General features: G+C 38.8%; 1 protein-coding gene across 1 annotated transcript in view; it reads right to left on the minus strand.

The window, feature by feature from the left end:
• Nucleotides 1-19,661, minus strand: part of atp2a3 (ATPase sarcoplasmic/endoplasmic reticulum Ca2+ transporting 3) — a 61,796-nt gene that overhangs the window by 27,609 nt on the left and 14,526 nt on the right. Inside the window, exons 2-8 of the mRNA XM_065250160.2 lie at nt 17,928-17,945; nt 17,557-17,639; nt 9,930-10,034; nt 8,253-8,391; nt 2,281-2,361; nt 2,105-2,190; nt 1,001-1,465 (exon numbers count right to left, since the gene is read on the minus strand). Of these exons, the coding sequence (XP_065106232.1) occupies nt 1,001-1,465; nt 2,105-2,190; nt 2,281-2,361; nt 8,253-8,391; nt 9,930-10,034; nt 17,557-17,639; nt 17,928-17,945 (977 nt within the window). The remainder of the gene's footprint in view (nt 1-1,000; nt 1,466-2,104; nt 2,191-2,280; nt 2,362-8,252; nt 8,392-9,929; nt 10,035-17,556; nt 17,640-17,927; nt 17,946-19,661) is intronic.

A 19,661-nucleotide genomic window follows, 5' to 3' on the forward strand; every position in this document is an offset into this window, starting at 1 on the left:
TCCCGAAATCGCTACTGCGCAGACTCAAGACCCAAGACCGCCATATCGGGACACTGGTGGCTTCACTTTTCACCAATGGAAGAGAGCGAACAGGCGTCGTCCATCTTTTTTTACAGTCTATGTTTAACAAGCGGATAGGAGTTAACCTACTGTAGGAATGTCTTTTTACCCTCAAATAGGATAAAATTGGTATTCTATCATAAGGAATATATTTCTATAGAGAATAAAAATTTTCTATTTTTAGGTTTTGTAAAACAGGCTAAAACGCTTACTGCATAATTAAAAGTGTGTCTAAATAATGCTTGGAGACAGTAAAGCTTAATTTTAAAGCCCAACCATGCCTTTGAACTTACTTTGGATTCATTTAAAATCATACTAGTATGGTAATTCCACCACACCTCTCATATCCTGCTGTGTTTCTTGGGTCGTCCATATGGCAGCCATAGACAGATGCTGCTATAGCATCACTCAGCTCTGTATGAAAGGTCCTGGCACAGCATCAAAGAACTGCTCTGATGGTAAACACTGCCGTGTTATCCAGGCCTGTGAATCCCACCTGTCAATGCTCCAGTAACCACAGTAGAGAGCACCAGCACACGTCAGGAAGCAGCAGGAAAGACTTGAGAGATGTGGTTTAAAGGAATTCATACAGTATGATGCTCTCTAACCTGAAGGCACTCTTTTATAAGAAGGGAATTCCTAAAACAAATCCATCATAAACTAAAAAAAAGGATTTAGGCAACCTCCAAAGCTATGCTTTACGATAGTTGGAGATTCAATTTCGTTCTGTTATAGTGTGAAATCAATCACTCCTTGTAATGTAGAAATATAAAAGGCATTGCCTTAAAGCTTAAAAAGAAAAGATAAAGCTCACATACGCTTTTATGCTGCAAAAGAAAGATTAAAAATAAAACCCATCAACACAAACATAAAAATCAAGATCCGCCTGGAGACATCTGAATGAGACACAGATAACGGTGTCAAATATTCCCAAACTCACCCTGCAGACAGACATCTGGTTTGTAGTCAGGGTCCCCGTCTTGTCTGAGCAGATAACAGAAGTGCATCCCAATGTCTCCACCGAGGGCAGGGAACGAACTATGGCGTTTTTCTTGGCCATGCGACGGGTGCCCAGTGCCAGGCAGGTGGTGATAACAGCCGGCAGACCCTCTGGTATGGCTGCGACGGCCAGGGCCACAGCTATCTTAAAATAGTAGATGGCACCTCGAATCCAGGATCCTCCGTGGACCGGGTCGGCGAAATGCCCGATGTTAATGGCCCACACGGCAATGCAGATTAGGGAGATGACCTTGGAGAGCTGTTGGCCAAACTCATCCAGCTTCTGCTGCAGCGGGGTCTTCTCTTGCTCTGTGGCTGCCATTTGGTTACGGATCTTACCGATTTCAGTGGAAACCCCAGTAGAGATAACCACGCCAATGGCCCGGCCTGCTGCGATGTTTGTACCCTTTTGGAAGAAATAAGGAGATATACATGTACGTGGAACAAATCTAAATTTACACTTTCACAGGTCATTTAACAAGCTTGTATGGAAACAATAGCAAGATTCAGAAATTCCTTATAAAATATAGCTTGGAAAATTTTGACTTGTGGAGTGTAACTCAGCTGGTCATAATGCCATTAGGGACATTTTTCCCTAATAGGAGGCTACATGTTATTTCCATGATGTTTTGGAAAGCTGTACTATAAAAGCAATATCTAAAATACAATTTAAAGTGACCTGATCTGACGTTTAGGTGTCACTTACTAGGTCAATAATGTCACCTGAAGGGGTTCTCTATTGCGGAAGATATTAACGCAATGTAAGTGGATTAAGAATGGAACAATGCATGCCTGCTTGGAGACTTTAAATGAACGCAAATTAACAAAGACAGGACGGAGACGTTTCAAATTAAGTGCACGGCCACTTTAGACTCTTATTTATCCAATAGTCATTCTAAAGACTTTCTTTAATCTAAAAACACAAATAAGCAGCAAAAAAGTAATACATCTAGTGACATTAAAGCTAAAAAGTAAGCAAACAAAAAACATGTATTGTCTTGGAATACTTGGAATACTGAATATTATAATGAGACATTGTGCTTACAGAAAACAGCATGTTCTTTTTATCTTGATTGACAGCTCGAGGGTCTGGCACAGGATCGGTGTGTTTGATGACCGACACAGACTCTCCTAAAGAATACAGATGGTTTTAAAGCAAGTAATAAATCAAGTAATATGAACTGAACAGCGTTGTTTGTTCATTGCAGAAGTGTACTGTACCTGTGAGGATGGACTGGTCCACCCTCAGGGTTGTGGATTTGATTGAGGTGATCCTGATATCTGCTGGCACCTTGTCCCCAACTAAGAAACAAAATAGGTCAAGAGTTATTATTTCAAATCCTACCTTATTGATCAATATGAGATGGGTAGGAGGTGTGTTGTACATATAGCTAAAGGGTTCTGACTATAACCATAAACAGAAAATAAGACAAGCCACTGCAATGTAATCACATCCACATGCTAATCAGCATTCATCCGATGCTGTTTTTGACCTCTTGCTTTCCAGGTAAATGGCTTATTACAACTGATCAAAATAGTGACAGAAGCAAAAAGGAAGAGTGGGGGGAGAGAGAGAGAGAGAGAGAGAGCAGAAAGAGAGAAACAACTCTGGAACACCGATCAATACCGGGTTGATGAGACACACTAAGTAATCAATATTTTGTTCATGCACTACATTTACAAAGAAAAAAATGTTTCTAATATAAAAGAAAGAAAAACAATACCCGAGAAAACCTCAGTCAATACCCGAATCAGTCAATGTGTGTTGTTTTTAACTAGGTTTTGTGAGTTCTTAAGCCTTTCAGGCTTTTGGCAGTACATATTCTTCACTACCTTGACTTCAGTACCTCTCGTTCCTGCCCGAGATGTCATGACATGGTTTTGATATACACAGGCTGCATACAGTAGATAAACATGATTTCACAGTTCCAACGAAACAATACTGTTAATCAAAAGTCCAAAATCAAGCTCTTCCCAATTTGTTTGTGAACTATGACATGCTGTGCATGTAATGCTCTATAACTATGGGAATCTCAGCCCACATCATTTCACAGAAAGCTTAGTAGATTTCCGCAGAACTCAAACACCTGTTGTTTATTCACGAATGCACTTTCCCTGCCCCCTTGTGTGTTTATTAGATATTTTGGTTAATTTGACACACTACACTTTAAATCTGGAGTTATTTTCAACCAAGCACTGAGTCAAAAAGAGATGAGCCCAGCCAGCTGGGGTGTAATTTAACCCATGCTGGGTTGTTTCAACCCAAAATACTGGGATGTTTTAACCCATCACTGGGTCAAATGTAAAGGCTTCATCCAAAAACTGACTTGTTGCCTCGCTGCCTCATGAGGCAATGACTTCGGAGGCATAAAGGCAGCTCAAAGAAACGCTTTCAGACACAGTCCATATGCAGCGTGTTTTAAATATAAATAGAGAGCGCCTTTGTGATAACTAATCACATATTTGAAAACTACAATACTAATTTCTAGCTAGAAATGCAATTAAAAAGAGAAAAAAGTGAAATATACATTTATTTACACTAAATTTGTGCTCCAGCCACTTTCTTGGCCGCCATTTTATGTTTTCGAACTCAACCAGGCTCAACCAATCACATTGCCCATGCGCACATGCGCATAGAATTGTGGGACAGGATGATGGAGGTACCTCAGGAGTCAGGAAGTAAACCTAACATTGAATTCGGACATGCCTTGAATCCTTCCTGCCTTGGAATGCTGCCTCAGAAGGAAGCAATGTAGAGTTTTCGAACGCAGCCAAACATTTTCTGGGTTCATTTTAACCCAGCTGCTGGACTCAAAGCAGGGTTGAAAATTAAGATATTGTTATAATCCAGTCTACAGAAAATTAGCCTGACGTTTTCATACTCAATTCTAGTCAAAATTTGGGCTCCATTGGGCTATGATTATGAGGCGTCTCTCAACCGAAAAATGCCTCTGCACTCAATTGGATAGACCTATGACCAATCAGAGCAACGGAGTGTGAGGTATGTTGAAATGACGTCTTTTGCAGCCTGACCGAACTGCTAGTTATTTCACTACAATGACACTAACATTGTGATTATACTAAGTCTGAGTTAGCGGACGTACATCAACACCTACTATGTTTACAACATTTCATTTATATCACAGCATACAGTAAGACTATCTCTTACCATTTGTACAGTGCACAAATTCCTCCATCTATAACTCTACACCTGGATGTGTCAGTAAGCTCAAAAAATCTCATCCTTTTGCAGCCAATTTGTCATAAAGCACTTGTACAGGCAGCAGTGGCTCCTAAAAGACATTTTGCAGCAATTAGAGACCCTTCAGTGTCATAATTACATTTAAATCCCTAGGCTGTGCTAAAGGGGCCTAGGGACAGCAAGGCATGAAAGTGAGCAGCCAAACTTCCCATTAGTCTCTTACATACTATCTGTTATACAAACAGACACTGCCAAAGAGTAGTCAGGACAGTGTGGAGAAGAGACATACTTATTGTGTTTCAACCCCTGATAGACGTCGAATGCACTCTTGACAAACATTTCACAGGATAGAAAGGAGATTTGGGATATTGACAGCTTGACAGCTTGTCTGTCAACTTTGCTGTAATGAATAGTTTTCTTAGTCATAGTCACACCTTGCATAAATATTACAATGCAAAATACTGCCGTGCTTCTTATTTTTTCTTTCTGGATCCACTGGCTATATCTCTCAATCTCACTTGTAGTGTCTTTTGTCCTCCCACATCACAGGAATGGCTCATATTAGCCCAGGGTCTCAGAAGATGGAGACAACACCCCCATCAGGGTCTGCACCATGTGGGTGTAGGGGTAGAAAGGGCATGGTGGACGTGAATCTGTTTATGCTCCCAGCAGCTTTCTCATCCCATCTTTACTTCTTTTCCCTCCTTTACATTCCTTTGACACAAACTCTTAGATTTTTATCAACCCCACAGCAGTACTGTATCTCCCACCCACTCGATCTTACTGTGAATGGTTACTAAACCCATCTAAATGCTAATGTGAACAGCTGAAGTTTTCCACCAGACCAAGCCAGAACAATGCAAAGTAAGCTAATACACAGGCATTATGACAGTAGGTGGCAAGCATTTGAAAGCAGAAAACAGACACCTGGATATAAACCGGATTATAACAGGTGACGCATGCCTTCTTGTAAACAAAAAAATCATGTAATAACAGAGGTTGGCGAGTTCAAGATGTTTGCGAACGGTAATCGAAACTGTCAAGTGCTCGTGGCTATGACTGAATGATGATGTGATTTAAGGGTTTCCCTCTAAAGTGATTTATTTTTAAACACATACATGACTCACATTACTCATCACACAGAGAGGTGCACCCACCAAGAAGGAGCCAAAAAGAAAAATTGTAGAAGGAAGGATTGAGATCTTCCCAAAGCTTTTCCTATAAAGCCTCATCTGGTTCCTCAGTACTTTGACTGCAGTGGGAATGTTATTTTACGGTCTCTGAAACAGTTCAGGGAAAATTCCACTTGGGATGCTTACCGCAACCATAACATTGGCCAAACTCTGGCACTTTGCTGTGCTGACTGGAAATAAAAAGTGTAAATAATTCTATAAATATCTATAGTACTCATGCATGCAAAAAAAAAGAGCGGCTGAATGCTGTGTTTTCCGACCTCCAATGCACTCAGTGGTCATCTGTGCCAAAAGTTCCAATGGAATTGCCATGCACTAACGGTGTGTGCAGGAAAAGACGTGGAGGAGGAAACTACAGAAGAGCTTGTGGGTCGTATTTTTACTTGCCATTTGTTTTGGATGACACTTTTTTGCTGTAGTTACCAATTTATAGTTTACACAACTGCTATTTTCCAATGTGTAATCTTGAGAAAGTAAAATGGATCTTAGGTTGTATACATGTTTGATGGTCCTTAGCAACAATATTATGTCACCGAAGGAGTTGGGTTAGATAGAAATTAAGAAATATTTATGCAGATGTAGCTGACAACACCTCCATCCTGCCAGCACTTCCCACTAACCTGTTAAATTTTGCAACTACTGTACAACCGATTGACACAAGGTACTGAGCATTTGTGTTTTCACCTCATAGTTTATTTTTAATGGCTATAAACCAAGGGACAGATTTGAACCTGAGGGCCATCGCTTATCCCACCACTGTCCATGTGAGTAAACTACAGGAAGATGCATGGAGTGCCAGCCGTTTCCACTCTCGCAGACCTCTGGAGTGGAAATACCTCACCTCTTTCCTCCCTGGACCAAATCACCTTGTCTGGTTTGGGACAGCGTGCTGGCTGGGAAGTGCTCAAGGCCTCAGGATGAGGGAAAAGGCCAAAATCTCACTCCTAGTGCAAAAAACTCAACTACATCAGCTAAAATTTAAAAAGTACATTCAGAATGTTCAACCAGGCACAGCATAGAGCAACAAGCAATAAATCATATTTCATACAAACCTTGAAAAAACAGTTTGTCTGCCACTTAATTTTTTTATTTCGGTTACAGTATGTTGCGCTAGTCCACAGGTGAAATCTCATTGGTCCACAGTTACCCTTGAATGAAATATGGCCTATTTTGCTTCCCAACTGTGCTTGTGATTGTCACTTCACGTCAACGTTTTCACCTTTAATGAGGACAGAAATGTCATGCTGTGATCCATCACCACACACTGTTATCCTTATTAGAACAAAATGATGATTGGACAGATGTGGAAACATCTGGATTGAGAGACGTCAGACTGCATTTTACACATTTGTTTGACCTTGACATGGTAGGGGACTCTGGGTATAGTTAGTATGGTGACATGGCCTATAAGTGTCAGGGGACAAAGCGTGAACATCTGCATGTACGCGGATGAGAATCTGGCCTCTGGAATGTGGGCTTGTCAAGGCATAAGACCAAGTACTGCACCTGAACAAAGAGACGCTTGTTACTGCCGTGCTAAGACAGGTAATGCAACCCACATTTCATCCCGTCTCCCATCTCTTTAATACCGCCTGCCTCTCTCTCCCTTAACGCTGTGTGCTGTGTTTATCGCTCTCTCTCTCTTGCTCATGTCTTTCACACTATCTTGCTCTCGCACTACCCTCCTCTTCCTCCCTCACACATCCCTACACGTCTTTTTCATCTCTCCGTACACTCATTCAGTCTCACATCCCCCTCACACTCCCTCTTTCCCCATCTCTGTCATCTTGCACCCTCTCACTTTCACTCCCATTCACAAATAAATGGAGCAATGCGGCAGTGTCCATGATTCTGAATGAATGCAGCAGTCTACAGCATGAATAGGAGAATCTGTCTTGTTGTGTAACGCAGGGATTATTACATTATATGCTCTATTCTTTCATTTTCAGGTGTTGTTTTAAAAAGCAGAGCACCTCCGGCCTCTAGGCATCTCATCTGCTCATTTTTCGCTCTGTATTTGGCTGATGCAGAGTAGAGATCAAAGGTTTTTTAAAACAAACACCAGTTACTTCAAAGCCAATATCCCATCTAAAGCATTTATAACATGTATGTATACAGTATGCATGGACAATGGACAACATGAACAAAATGGAAAATCAAAGATGTACATATATGAGAAAGCTAGAAAAGAAAAAGTACTGTCGTAACTTAAACAAAGAACAGAATATGCACAAGCACAGCTACCATCTCACACACGTCACGTGCAAACGTTGTTTTTTTCTGCATGTCTCTGCTTGGCACCCTTGCGCTCAAAGGAAAGCCACTTACGTAAGACAGTCTGGGATATTCCTGCACTGCTTTCAACACTTGGCAAGAGGCCCATACACACACAGAAACCCTGAAGGGCTCCCGTTCAGGGCAAAGAGCTGCGGTGAAACACCCGCAAACACACTCTGGGCAGCCAAACATAAGCCAATGGGAATACAGGGGAAAAACGACCGGCAGTGTTTGTGTGCTTTGGGTAAACCAAGAGGTGGTGATGACTGGAAGAAGGAAAAAAGCACCAGGCCACCTCCACTGCGTATTATGTCAGACCACACGAGTAAACGTTCAGCAGAAATCTCCAATTCTCCACTCTGCTTCTCTACGGGATCCATGCTGTATTGTTCCACAAACATCATTCTTCAGATTTGAATGGACTTTTCAAATCAGGAAAGGAAAGAGAGAAAGATAGAAAGAAAGAGAGAGAGAGAGAGAGAGAGAGAGAGAGAGAGAGAGAGAGACAAATTGAAGCTTACCAGAAACCTCCACGATATCCCCAGGGACGATGTCCCGGGCTTTGATCCTCTGGACAGCCGTGCGGTTAATGCGGTACACTTTGCCCATCTCTGGCTCATACTCCTTCAGAGCTTCGATGGCACTCTCGGCATTTCGTTCCTAAATTAGAACAGACAGAATATGTTGTTTTTCATTTTTACTAATGTATACATTAGATAATCCAAAATAATGTATAGAACATTCTGAGAAAAATAACATTGATATCTTTACTATTGACTAAGTGCTACATCAAAAACTGAAATCGATGTAAAATCAATGCAAAATCAATAAATCACTCAAAAAAATATTTGTTGGTTCAACTTAAAAAATTAATTTACCTGGTTGCCTTAAAATTTTGCGTTAATTCGACTTAAAAATATATTATTTAACTTAAAAAAGTGGTGTAAATATTTTTACGTTAAATAAACTCAAAAGCAACCAGGTAACTTTTTTAAGTTGAACATACTTTTTAACAGTGATCAAACTTTGAAGCTCCTAATTTGATAATTAGATTATGAGACTTCAGCCTTGATTTCACAATCAGGGTAACGTATAATATCGGCCATCACATTTATTGTCAAATTAGCCAAATTTTTTAAGGGGGGGGGGGGGGGGTGTTCAACAGTATTTCATGCATTCTGACCTAACACAGTTGAAGAGTTGTTTTCCTCATGCTAAACAAATGCAAAGTGTCAAAAAAGCAGTTGGACGTGTTAAAGAGTATTTCTGTGCCGAATGCATTTCGCCAGGGTTCGTACAAGTTTCTGAAAGTTTTTTTTTTTTGATTACAGGGTACGCTATACGTATCACTGTTTTTATGGACACTTCCCCTGGAAAACCATGCCCACACGTCAATCAGCGGGAGAGCGAGGAACCGAGGATGCTAAGTTACAGGTACTTACGCGACAGCTTTGTTTTATATCAAACTCAACAATGGCTTGAAAGAAAAAGTGTGTTTTTGGATGTAAGGAGAAGTTTTACGTCTGTGTTTGTTTAATGCTGGATTTCATTATTAAGTCCCAACTGGGTCATGAGTTGCAAGACTTCTGTTATGTTGGAAATAGGCACGTAAGTGCATATTATATAAACATGTTGTGAATCATAAGTTATCCAGTAAGTGTTGTATAAAGTGTTGACTCAGACTCGCTCCTCCCGCAGCTAGTAACTCCTCCTTCTACATTTTTTGTATGTTATCAGAAAGACTCTGTAAAGTGAATTGGTCTTTTATAAATCTGATGAAACTAAAGACTCTTTGGAGATGTTAAGGATGTAATACTACTCTATAGGTACTCCAGATATCCATCAATACATCCTTAATATTATTAGTACTGTATCTAAAATGATGTTTCAACAAAACAGACTTCCTGCATATTTCTATTTCTGCAGTAAAAAAGCAGATTTGTATTCTAAAAAATAGCAGGAAGCCTTGAGAGGAAAAATTAGCTAACTTTTAGTGGCAAAATGCTGTTATTTTGTTATAAATTTAAATAACGTGACATAACCTTATGCACACACGAAATGAGACACCTAATCAGTCTAGGAACAGAAGATATTAAACATTACATTTTTCTGTACTGACATTTTCACAGAAAAGATAGATGTGATCAATAGCCAAATTTCTTTGTGGGCTTTTAGTTTGTCAGCCCACACACACCCACCTGCCAGACTCCAATGACAGCATTGGCCACCAGAATCAGCAGGATGACAATGGGCTCCACGAAGGCTGTGGTTGTCTCCTCCCCATCCTCAAACAGTGCCAACACCTAACAAACAAACAAACACAACATACATTACTCATAAGCTAGCTATCAAACCTCATGTTTGTTAAACGTTCATCAACTAAATGTTTTGAGAGAACCAGTAAGTAAAACAGATGACATTGCTGGATAAGAATCCTTTGGGCAGGTGGCATGTTATGTAATTAGATTCCTTTGAAAATTTGGTAAGCCATTTCTTGAGTAGTCTTGACTTAAGGGCCTTCAGGTTGGGCGTTCCCTGTTCCTATCCTTCAAGCTACTATGTACACAGCGTACTCCTGTGCCTACTGACATGACGTTTAAACCTCAAGCTATTTAAACAGGTGATGACTCTCTTTTTGCTTCTATCTGCCCGTTTAATTTTGAACAAACTTTCCATCATCCGCTTTAGGAAACGTAAGGGCTGGTGTACAGGGAAGGCTGCTTATTGTATAATACATTTCCATTTTGTCATATATTTTGAAGCTTGCCTTGAGGGAAAAATTGTGTATTTGTGATGTCATTTCTACCACTGTTTGAGCATAATGATTAGGAAATAAAATTATAAGTAAACCCTCATTAATTTGAAAATCATTACATTATATAATACTAGTTGACTGCTGTCCTATTACACTTCTATAGCAGCATTGTGTTTTTTATTAACAGAACACAAAAGTACAGTATGTGGACACAATTTACATCTGTGTTTAGCCCTGTGAATGGATCACCAGACATGCCTCCCAATACCAGATGTTAAAAAAGTTTCTCTCATAACACGATTACAAAAATACAACAATAAACCATCGGCCACCACCTGTTACAAAACAAGATACAGTATCATTTCACAACCATTAAAATATTCTAGCAAAATCATGTCATCAGATATAAGCCCTGCCCTGGGCAGATACAGTACCATAGTAGTAGTTCATGTAATATGTGTAAAGGTAAGTTAAATATTTCCAATTCGCTCATTTTACATTTTGATCTGCTAAACATCATACTGTAGCAACGATTAAAACTTTATGAAATTGACCGGACCTGCAGTGTGGGTTTAATGCATTACAATACAATGAATGCAGGATGGAGTTACAGCAATTTGCTTCAATCAACTTTGCGGACATCCTGAATAATTAATTCAGACATGAGGGGGAGGAAGAGATACAGAAAGAGATAGAGGGATGGAGAATGGAAAAGAATGACTGAGGAAAATATGAATGCCCTTAAATACACTAAATCATATGCAAACTTTTATATTTATGGCTTTTTTAGATGAGTTTGCCTGATGTCCTTCACAAACGTCTTTCATATCATACTGCACACTCTCTCTCTCTTTCCATTTATTTGAGCAGCTTAGATACAGATCAGTCATAGAGCAATCCCTCTCTAACCTTTCATTACAAACTGATGGGTTCATGCAGAGGCTTCTTTAAATCACTGAGTAACCGTGAAATAAGATGGGCAGGCAAATGAGATGGGTGACTGAAGCAGGGACCAAAAATAGTAGAAGGGACGGAATAAGGGAGGGATAAAAGACCAAAGGAGTCCATAAAACACCAACACGTAGATCAGTGAAATGCAGAGAAAAGAAACACAGATGAGTGGCTTAGAGTTTAGATTATATAGCTCAGATAAATCCCGTCAAGTCACGGCTCTGGGCGGCGCGTTTGACTGGGGTCTTACACACTCATAAATATTGGTAGTGAAGATCTTCTCTACATCTCCTCAGTATTTACACATCAAACAGAATACAAATGGACTGACTGTAAAAAATGCATAACATTTTAGCCCATGCATTTCTTAAGATTATTAAGCTGCAAAAGAATGCACTGATACAAGATGTTTACTGATACCTACATAGAAAGTATGTGACTTTATTAAGTGCAAAAATGATTCAGAGACGGTTTTACATGTCTATTTACAACCTTAGAATTTGCCCAAAGTATGAAATGGTCTATTATTACACACTTGGTGTGTAACAAATGGTGCTAAATAGCACTAAAAGTGGTTCACTGGCTCGTAATCATAGGAGAACCATTGTAAGTGCCATATAGCACCTATGTAGTACCTGTTTTACACCTGTGTAGAACCATATTGTGCTATATAGAACTATTTCTGATGCTATAGTGGAGCTATATCACCCCTGATGGTCCTTCATAGCTGCTTTATAGGTGCTATATATAATGTAGCACTAAAATGGTTCCCCTATGATTACGAGCTTTTAGTGCTATTTAGTGCAGTACCTTATTTAAAGGAATTACGGAAAATAATGTTGAGCTCTGCTCTGATTGGCTGTTTCTCAGAGCAGCTCATTTCAGTAGCTTTATGTGCGTGTGTACAAACAGACCTTATGTTTAAGCCTGTATCAGATGAAGCTACTGTACAGATTTTGAGAAACAATCAGTTATTCAGAAATTGGAAATAGACATTTCTGAGTGGTAAGTGTGTTTTTTCAGTATGGACCTACAAAATGTAACTGTAACGTCAATAGTAGAACTTTAGCCTAATTGCTAGCATATAGCATTAACTAGCATATAACGCTAACTTAGCATTAACAACTTGTTTTTTAGCATTGTAACAACAATATTAAATTATACATTAAATTAATTACAATGTTGAGGGCGTACGTCATGACTTTTATTATTATATTATTACTATGTAGAGATTGTCCTGTTTTCTAGTGGTCTTTTGCATGCACAAGATTTACATAAGAAGGAGGAAGAAGCAATCGTGTTTGAGGCTCACGATATGCTATTACCATGTAGAGAAACTCTTATTATTTATCTGTACCTAGTTAAGTTTTACATTTTACGGCACCTTTAAGCTACCATCTATGACAGAGTCTAAAGTGGCTTGGTCTTAATATTAGTTAATATTATTTTTAGGAATAAATCAACCAACTCCAACTCTCAGCTTCACTACTGCTTGAGCAACTTTTACACTGTGTGATGTCAACTGGAATGACTTAAAAATATTATGCCACAAACACGAACCAAGTAAAATAAGTTTTCAACCTACGACTGCTAACAAAAAGTTATAAATAGTTGCTAAAATACGACCTCAGGACAGAGCAAATTCTGTCATGCACAACTTCTCACCCCTCTTGAGAGCAAAAAACCTCACAACCTCTCTGCTGAGACTCATTTCTGAAGTCATTAAGTAAAATAGGCTCTCTTGGCAGGCCTTTACCCTTTAAAACAGGAAGTCCATCCAACGTTCAGATGACCTTTTCTCTCAAGATGTGCAGTGCTGTGCAGTGCTGGAGACTCAAGTGTGACAGATTCACATTTTATTCTGCAATCTAACGAAAATTACAATAGAGGCTAATGATATTAGTGATGCACATCCTGTCAGAAATCTGCTGAAACCGTAGCTGACACTGCAGATGACAATGCAGACACACAATGAGACCACTAATGGAAGTGATCTGGTCAAAAAAGCATCCGTACGAAGCACTGAACAGATGAAAAGAATAAATGTCAAACTATTTTAGAAGTGATGGCATACTGATCAATAAGGAAGCACAAACTAATATTAAATGTAAAGCAATATGGCAATTCATCAAGTTAATGTGAAATGAACTCTTTGTAAAGTAACAGATGGGCAATGATTTTAAATGTCTTGGGAATGGCAGTTGCGTGGCTACAAAAGTAGATCTGTTTGTTTCCATCCGAAAGCTTTCGTTCCCAGCACATGCTGTTCTGTGATGAGTCAGGCTATCATACTCTCATAGCAATTGTTTCAAAACACTAAATAAAATAAATAAACTACAAAACACAAAAAAACCCACAGCATTTTTGCCTCCGCGGCTCCTCCGTCGCCTGGATACAGTTGGCTTTGTTCTCATAACATGCAAAAAGTCAGGAAAGCTGAATGCTAAAGATTTTAATATATTCAAAAAACACACAAATGAGTTCCAAGACTAGGCCGAATCTCCCCAGACTATTTCCATTGCACCACAGCCGACACACAAACGCCCTTGCTGGGAGGTCCGATGCAATGTTTTATCAGTTGTCAAGTGCTCCGCAGTATTTCAGAGGTGCTTTATTCGTACAATTTAACCACGGTTTAGAGAATAAAAAAGACGATAGATGACATTAGCAGAGCTCTGATAGCTGATGTGCTTGAGGTCGAATCAGATGCATGGAAACGCAGATTCATGGAAACAAATCAGACTATGCATATGTGTCTGTCCTACACAAAGAAGACCACAAAGAAAAAAAAACATGATTGTTTGACTGTCCATTTCATTGGGGGTGAAAGTGTGAGTGTTTCCATGTTATATTACTGTCACAGAACAGTGGGGGACTGGAGTGCCCCTCTTTCTACTAAGTCAGACGGAAAGTTCATAAAAAGGTAAATTCTTAAAAGCCAATAAGAAAAACAGACCGTGCTTAACAGTTTAACAAGGCAGAGGGTCGGAAAGTCTGGAGTCTACTCAAAAGAACCACGGCAGCACACAATTATTACATCACAGTATAAACACAACACCTTAAACAAACTCTCCAGGGCTGGTCCAATGACTCCAAGCTATTTAAGGCAAGTAAACTGGTTAATAATGCATTTTGCTGATGAATGTTATCTTTAAAGACTTAAATTAAAAAGACTACTGAGACTAATGTTAATGAACAGATCCCGAGTGTATACAAAGCAGCACTGATGATGTTTAATGATTATATCCAGTGCCTGATGGAAAAGCATTTACCATAAAAAACTTATTTCCACTGATGCTTTAAAGACTTTCACAACCAATTCTTTAATTTTGACCTTGGTGATATCAAAGTCCCTTTACGGTAGTGCAGTAAAAAATATTGATTATCAGATTTTAATTGATATTCAATTTAACAAAACCATATCGATTCAGGAAATCCCTGGAAAAAAATGCTTTACTTCAGGGATGTCTTGTAAGGAGTGCCTGATAGCCCAGGGTAAGTGTACTCTAAATTATGCTTGGGACAGTTGACAGAACTGTCATTTTAAAGCTAGGGCCAGGGCTACATCATTATGAAAGTTTATCATTTGTATATGTTACAGGCCTTGCCAATTTAAATATTTATGCAAAGCATAGGCGAAACAGATTTTAATGTGCTACTCGCGTGCTGTTTGAGAAGTCCAAAGCAGGCGCCCGGCAAGCCGCATCTCAAGGCTCAGAAAGCTGAAAATACAGTGTTCACGTTTCCGTACGCTTGAATTTATATACCTTTTTTTCAAAATTTTATAATTATCCTTGTAAAGGTAGTCTGATGTGCAAATGTGAACAATTTAGAAAGAAAACGGATGTGTAAAACACTGAAAAAAAATGATTCATTCAATTTACAATTTCCTTTTTTAAGGTAAGTGGTTGCAATCAATTTATTTAACCCTGGAGAACCCACGGGTCAAATTTGGCCAATGTTAATTGATGCTAAGAGAAGGGTTCTCGGGTTCTCCAGGGTTAAAGCAACACTAAAGAGTTTTTGCTCTTTGCTCCCCCTACAGGTTGGAAGTGGAATTGTCCATTACCACTGTCGTAAATAATTTAGCCTACTGCAGCAAAGCTGGCTCTGATTGGATTGTAGGTCTGCCGTTAAGAAAGTTTTTGTAGTTTTCACTCGAACTACAGGACCGCGACCCGACGGTTGGAAACTTCTTTAGTGCAGTTTTGGCAGATAAAGGGCTGCAAAGCGAATGTGAAAGTACCGTTCACCCCGTTTCGAGTGGATAAACGACTGAAACTTTTTTGGAAACGTTATTTTAAAGTAAAATCTCCTTGGTGTTGCTTTAAGCTATATTTAAACAAAAAATGTAAAAAAAAAATAAAAAACTTTTGTTTAAATGTAGCTTAAATAAATTTATTGCAACCACTTACCTTAAAAAATTTTGTAAACAAAATGAATCGTTTTTTTCAGTGCACTATATTGGACCATGCATTACATGTAGATCTTAAAGTGACATTACACCAAATTAATTTTATGTCTGCAAAACACAATTTTTAATAAAATACTGATTACTAATTGATATTGGACAAAAGAACCGAATCGCCAAATTTGTTGCAATACTCAGCCCTATTTGCAATGTCTCTGGGCAGGTATTTCAATAAGGCTAAAGTCCAATGTACTTGAATGTGGAAAGACAGACATTTCGAAAATCGCAATTAAACAACATATTTTTGATCAACAATTAAACCTGACATCAACTGTACCATAAAGTTTGTTTCTTTAGCTTAAATTGATTAACATTTTTTTAGAAGTCTTTTAGCTATTCTGCACATTTTGGCTAGCACCTCACACGACTCTGTATAGAGTCCCTCCATCAGAGAATAGTCCATCTTTATCAACTGATGACTAGTTTGTTGGGATATCCATGCCAGATCGGCCATATTGAGCATTGCATTGTCCCCCATAGCAGTGCTCAATCTCAAATAATGTCAGTAACTTACACTGTATGTATATCAATAAATGTAAGTTGTAGTGAAGCAAAAAGTGGCAAATATTATTTCTGCCCACTGTCCTGAAAATCACTCACACTGGCCCTGGAATTTAGTGCTTTGCCTTCCAGTCTTCTCATTCATTTACCTGTGTGTTTTCTAGTCATGGCAGAAAGAGGCACAGAACCAGGAGCAGAGGTAAATGATCTTAAGCCACACAAATGAGTTCTGGGCAAGGTTTTACATAAATCATTTGACTAAAAAGAAAGATTTCAACAATAAGGAGGGGAACATTGTACAGCATTTAATATAGAGGATAAAGAAATCCCTTTTTCCTTCCTTGCATAGGGCATAACCAAACCGAATGTACCCCTCCCTACTTCTCCAGAAGCACGCACTCACACTGTACTTTTATCGATTCGAGCCCAGGCACGCTTTTGTCATTAGAATGGCATTGTTTTAAAGAAAACAGGAAGTAAAGTGCTCTCTTAACACTGGAGCCCATAGTGATGTTAAGTCTGTGTTTTTTATTCTGAGTTGTTTGGCTATGCAAGATGACACACAACCCTCTCAAATGTCTATAATGTTGTCCTGTGTGCAGCTACGACATTCACGTAAACCCTGCTGCGCGCATCAGAAAGTTTTTACAAAGGCAGATGTAGGTGAGTGGTCGCACAATTGATGTCCCTCCTTTTGAACAGCGCTCTGGTGTGATTTGCAATCACACTGCGCGATCCGCGCCTGAGCCCAAGTTAACCGTGCTCGAGGTCACCTCCGCAAGCCGGTACAGAGCTAACACACCAGTGAAACGACCCAGGCGTTGGGGGTCAAACGCATCCGGGCGCGGTTTGGTTTGGATAGTGTGAGTCCACCCTTAATCTCTCCCTCCCTCCGATCATTTACAATCATTTAAGGAAATTTGTGGTTTGTAGACAGAGATGCAAACTGGCTGGTGATAAACAGATGGTGACAACAAATCATCCAGACTCTGGTTCTGCATTAGTTCACATTTTGCCAATAACTATACCTGATACGGATTAAACCTATGCCTATGTGTGGTTCTGGTTGTGTGCCACTTTTAATGAGGAATAAAATAAGAGGGATAACATTTAAAACCACTTTTAAACCAGAGAGAAAGTTACTTACAAAAGACACACAGGCTGCCAGCAGCAGAATCCTCACCAGGAGGTCCTCAAACTGCTCCACCACCAACTCCCACAATGATTTACCTGCAAGACAAAATGAAGATCAGGATATTATGTGAGAAATATTCTTAGTTTGGAGACATTGGAGATATTCTTAGTAGTGTTTCTTTTGAACAGCAGTCATGTTGCAAATACTGTGTCGTCAACCTTTACAGCAACTTTAAGAAACCACTGCAAACAGCTATAACCTAGTGCATGTATGCAAAGTCTTAAAATTGACCTCCCTAGTAAAACAGAACAACTGAGCCCATGTTAACAGTGCAACCTGTAAAAAGAGAGCAGCAACAACATGATGGAAAGATCAATATTTACCTTCTTCAGCTGGGAGCTCTGTCAGTCAAGGTAATCCGTAGTGGAATAAGAGGATGGCAGAAAGAGAGAGAGAGAAAACAAAAAAGAAGGATTCTGTTAGAAAAGCCACATGTCAAAAACATTGTTTAATCAGTTTCTTTAACATTCCTGTGACAGTGTGCAAACTGGCTTCATTTGTTTCCTGGATGTCAAATATACAGTTAAACAGTGCAATGCTAAAGTAGAAGATCAGACATTATCATAGGCAATTATTGATTTTGGATAATGGACTCTCTCTATCTGCAGAATAGAAATGAACTTTATTGTTTCTAAAAAAAGGTTTCCTATATTGTAACAACACATCAAGGGTCCACATCTTCACAGAGACAGGCATTTTTGTTTGATATATACCACAGTGCTCTGTATCCTAAGACCTGCCTCATTCTATTACTATAACTATTACAATCCCATTTGTTTCCCTTACCATATAATACAGTTCATGAAGGTGAACAATTCATAAGATGAGTTGTAGTTCTCAATTCCAGCCCTAGGGACTAACAGGACTGCACAATTTGTATCTATCCCTTATCTGCCACACCTAGTTAAGTCCACTTCTCTGCTAACAAGCTAATTTGAATGAGGCATATTGACATATGGAGACAACTCACACTACAGCACAAAAACAAAGCCTTCAAATGCATCCACTTGGGAATTAACTGTATTTTAAAAATGTTTTCAATAGAGAAAATCACAATTTCAGCATGCACAGCCCAAAACATAGAGAAAACAGCTCATACAAATATGTAATTCTTAATGACAGTCAAAAATAATTTTTTGCGCAAGTTAAACTTTATTTTGATTATTTATAGAAACTCCTCACTAGTCAAGAAAGTTGAAATTAATTGCAATTTCAAGTTGATTTAAATTAAAAAATGTAAGTGCAACAAGCAATTTTACAGAGTAGTATCACTCAACTTTTTTTTACAAAATTAGTAAGGAATAATTGGCGATAATTGGCCGTTGAATTATTCGAAAATAATGCACACCCAAGGTGGTAATGTGGCACGACACAGGTAGGGATGGGACAGTATGAAAATTTCATATGATGATTCTAGTGACCAAAGTTATCACGGTTATCAATATTATTGTTTTGTTAAAATGAGATGGAAATGTTCAAAAATAACTGATACACACACTGAAAACATTTTAAAAAAGTTTTATTTTTGAAAATCACAATTTAATATTTCATGTCCCTGAAATTATTTCTGTGGTAAAAAATAAATAAATCTGTCTAATAAGTTTACCATGAATGAATACAATACATTATCCCTTAAATGCCTTCTTGTGCAAAAAACTATGTTGCATGTGCGTGCCTGCGTCAAACTGATTCTGGCTGGACAGGATTTACTGCTAGTTTTCAAAATCATGGTAATCAAACACGGTTATAAAGAAAATTAAATGATAAATGATAATACTAACCGTCAGGACATTTTATCGTGGTTAATCACGAAACCAGTAATCGTCCCATCCCTAGACACGGCTGTGCATTATTTTCGAATAATTCAAAGGACCGGAGTAAATTATTACACTTATACCACAATTACAACAAACATTGCTCTGGTGCCTACTTTTAAGACATTTAAAAAGGTTAGGTGTGCGGCTTACATAAGGAATGATTGACGACGGGCCATTGAATTATAAGAAAATAATGCACACCCCAGGTGGCAATGCCGTTACACCGTACGGGTGTGTATT

Source organism: Paramisgurnus dabryanus, chromosome 5 (genome assembly GCF_030506205.2).
Source record: "Paramisgurnus dabryanus chromosome 5, PD_genome_1.1, whole genome shotgun sequence".
In the NCBI taxonomy this organism is placed as follows: Eukaryota; Metazoa; Chordata; class Actinopteri; order Cypriniformes; family Cobitidae; genus Paramisgurnus; species Paramisgurnus dabryanus.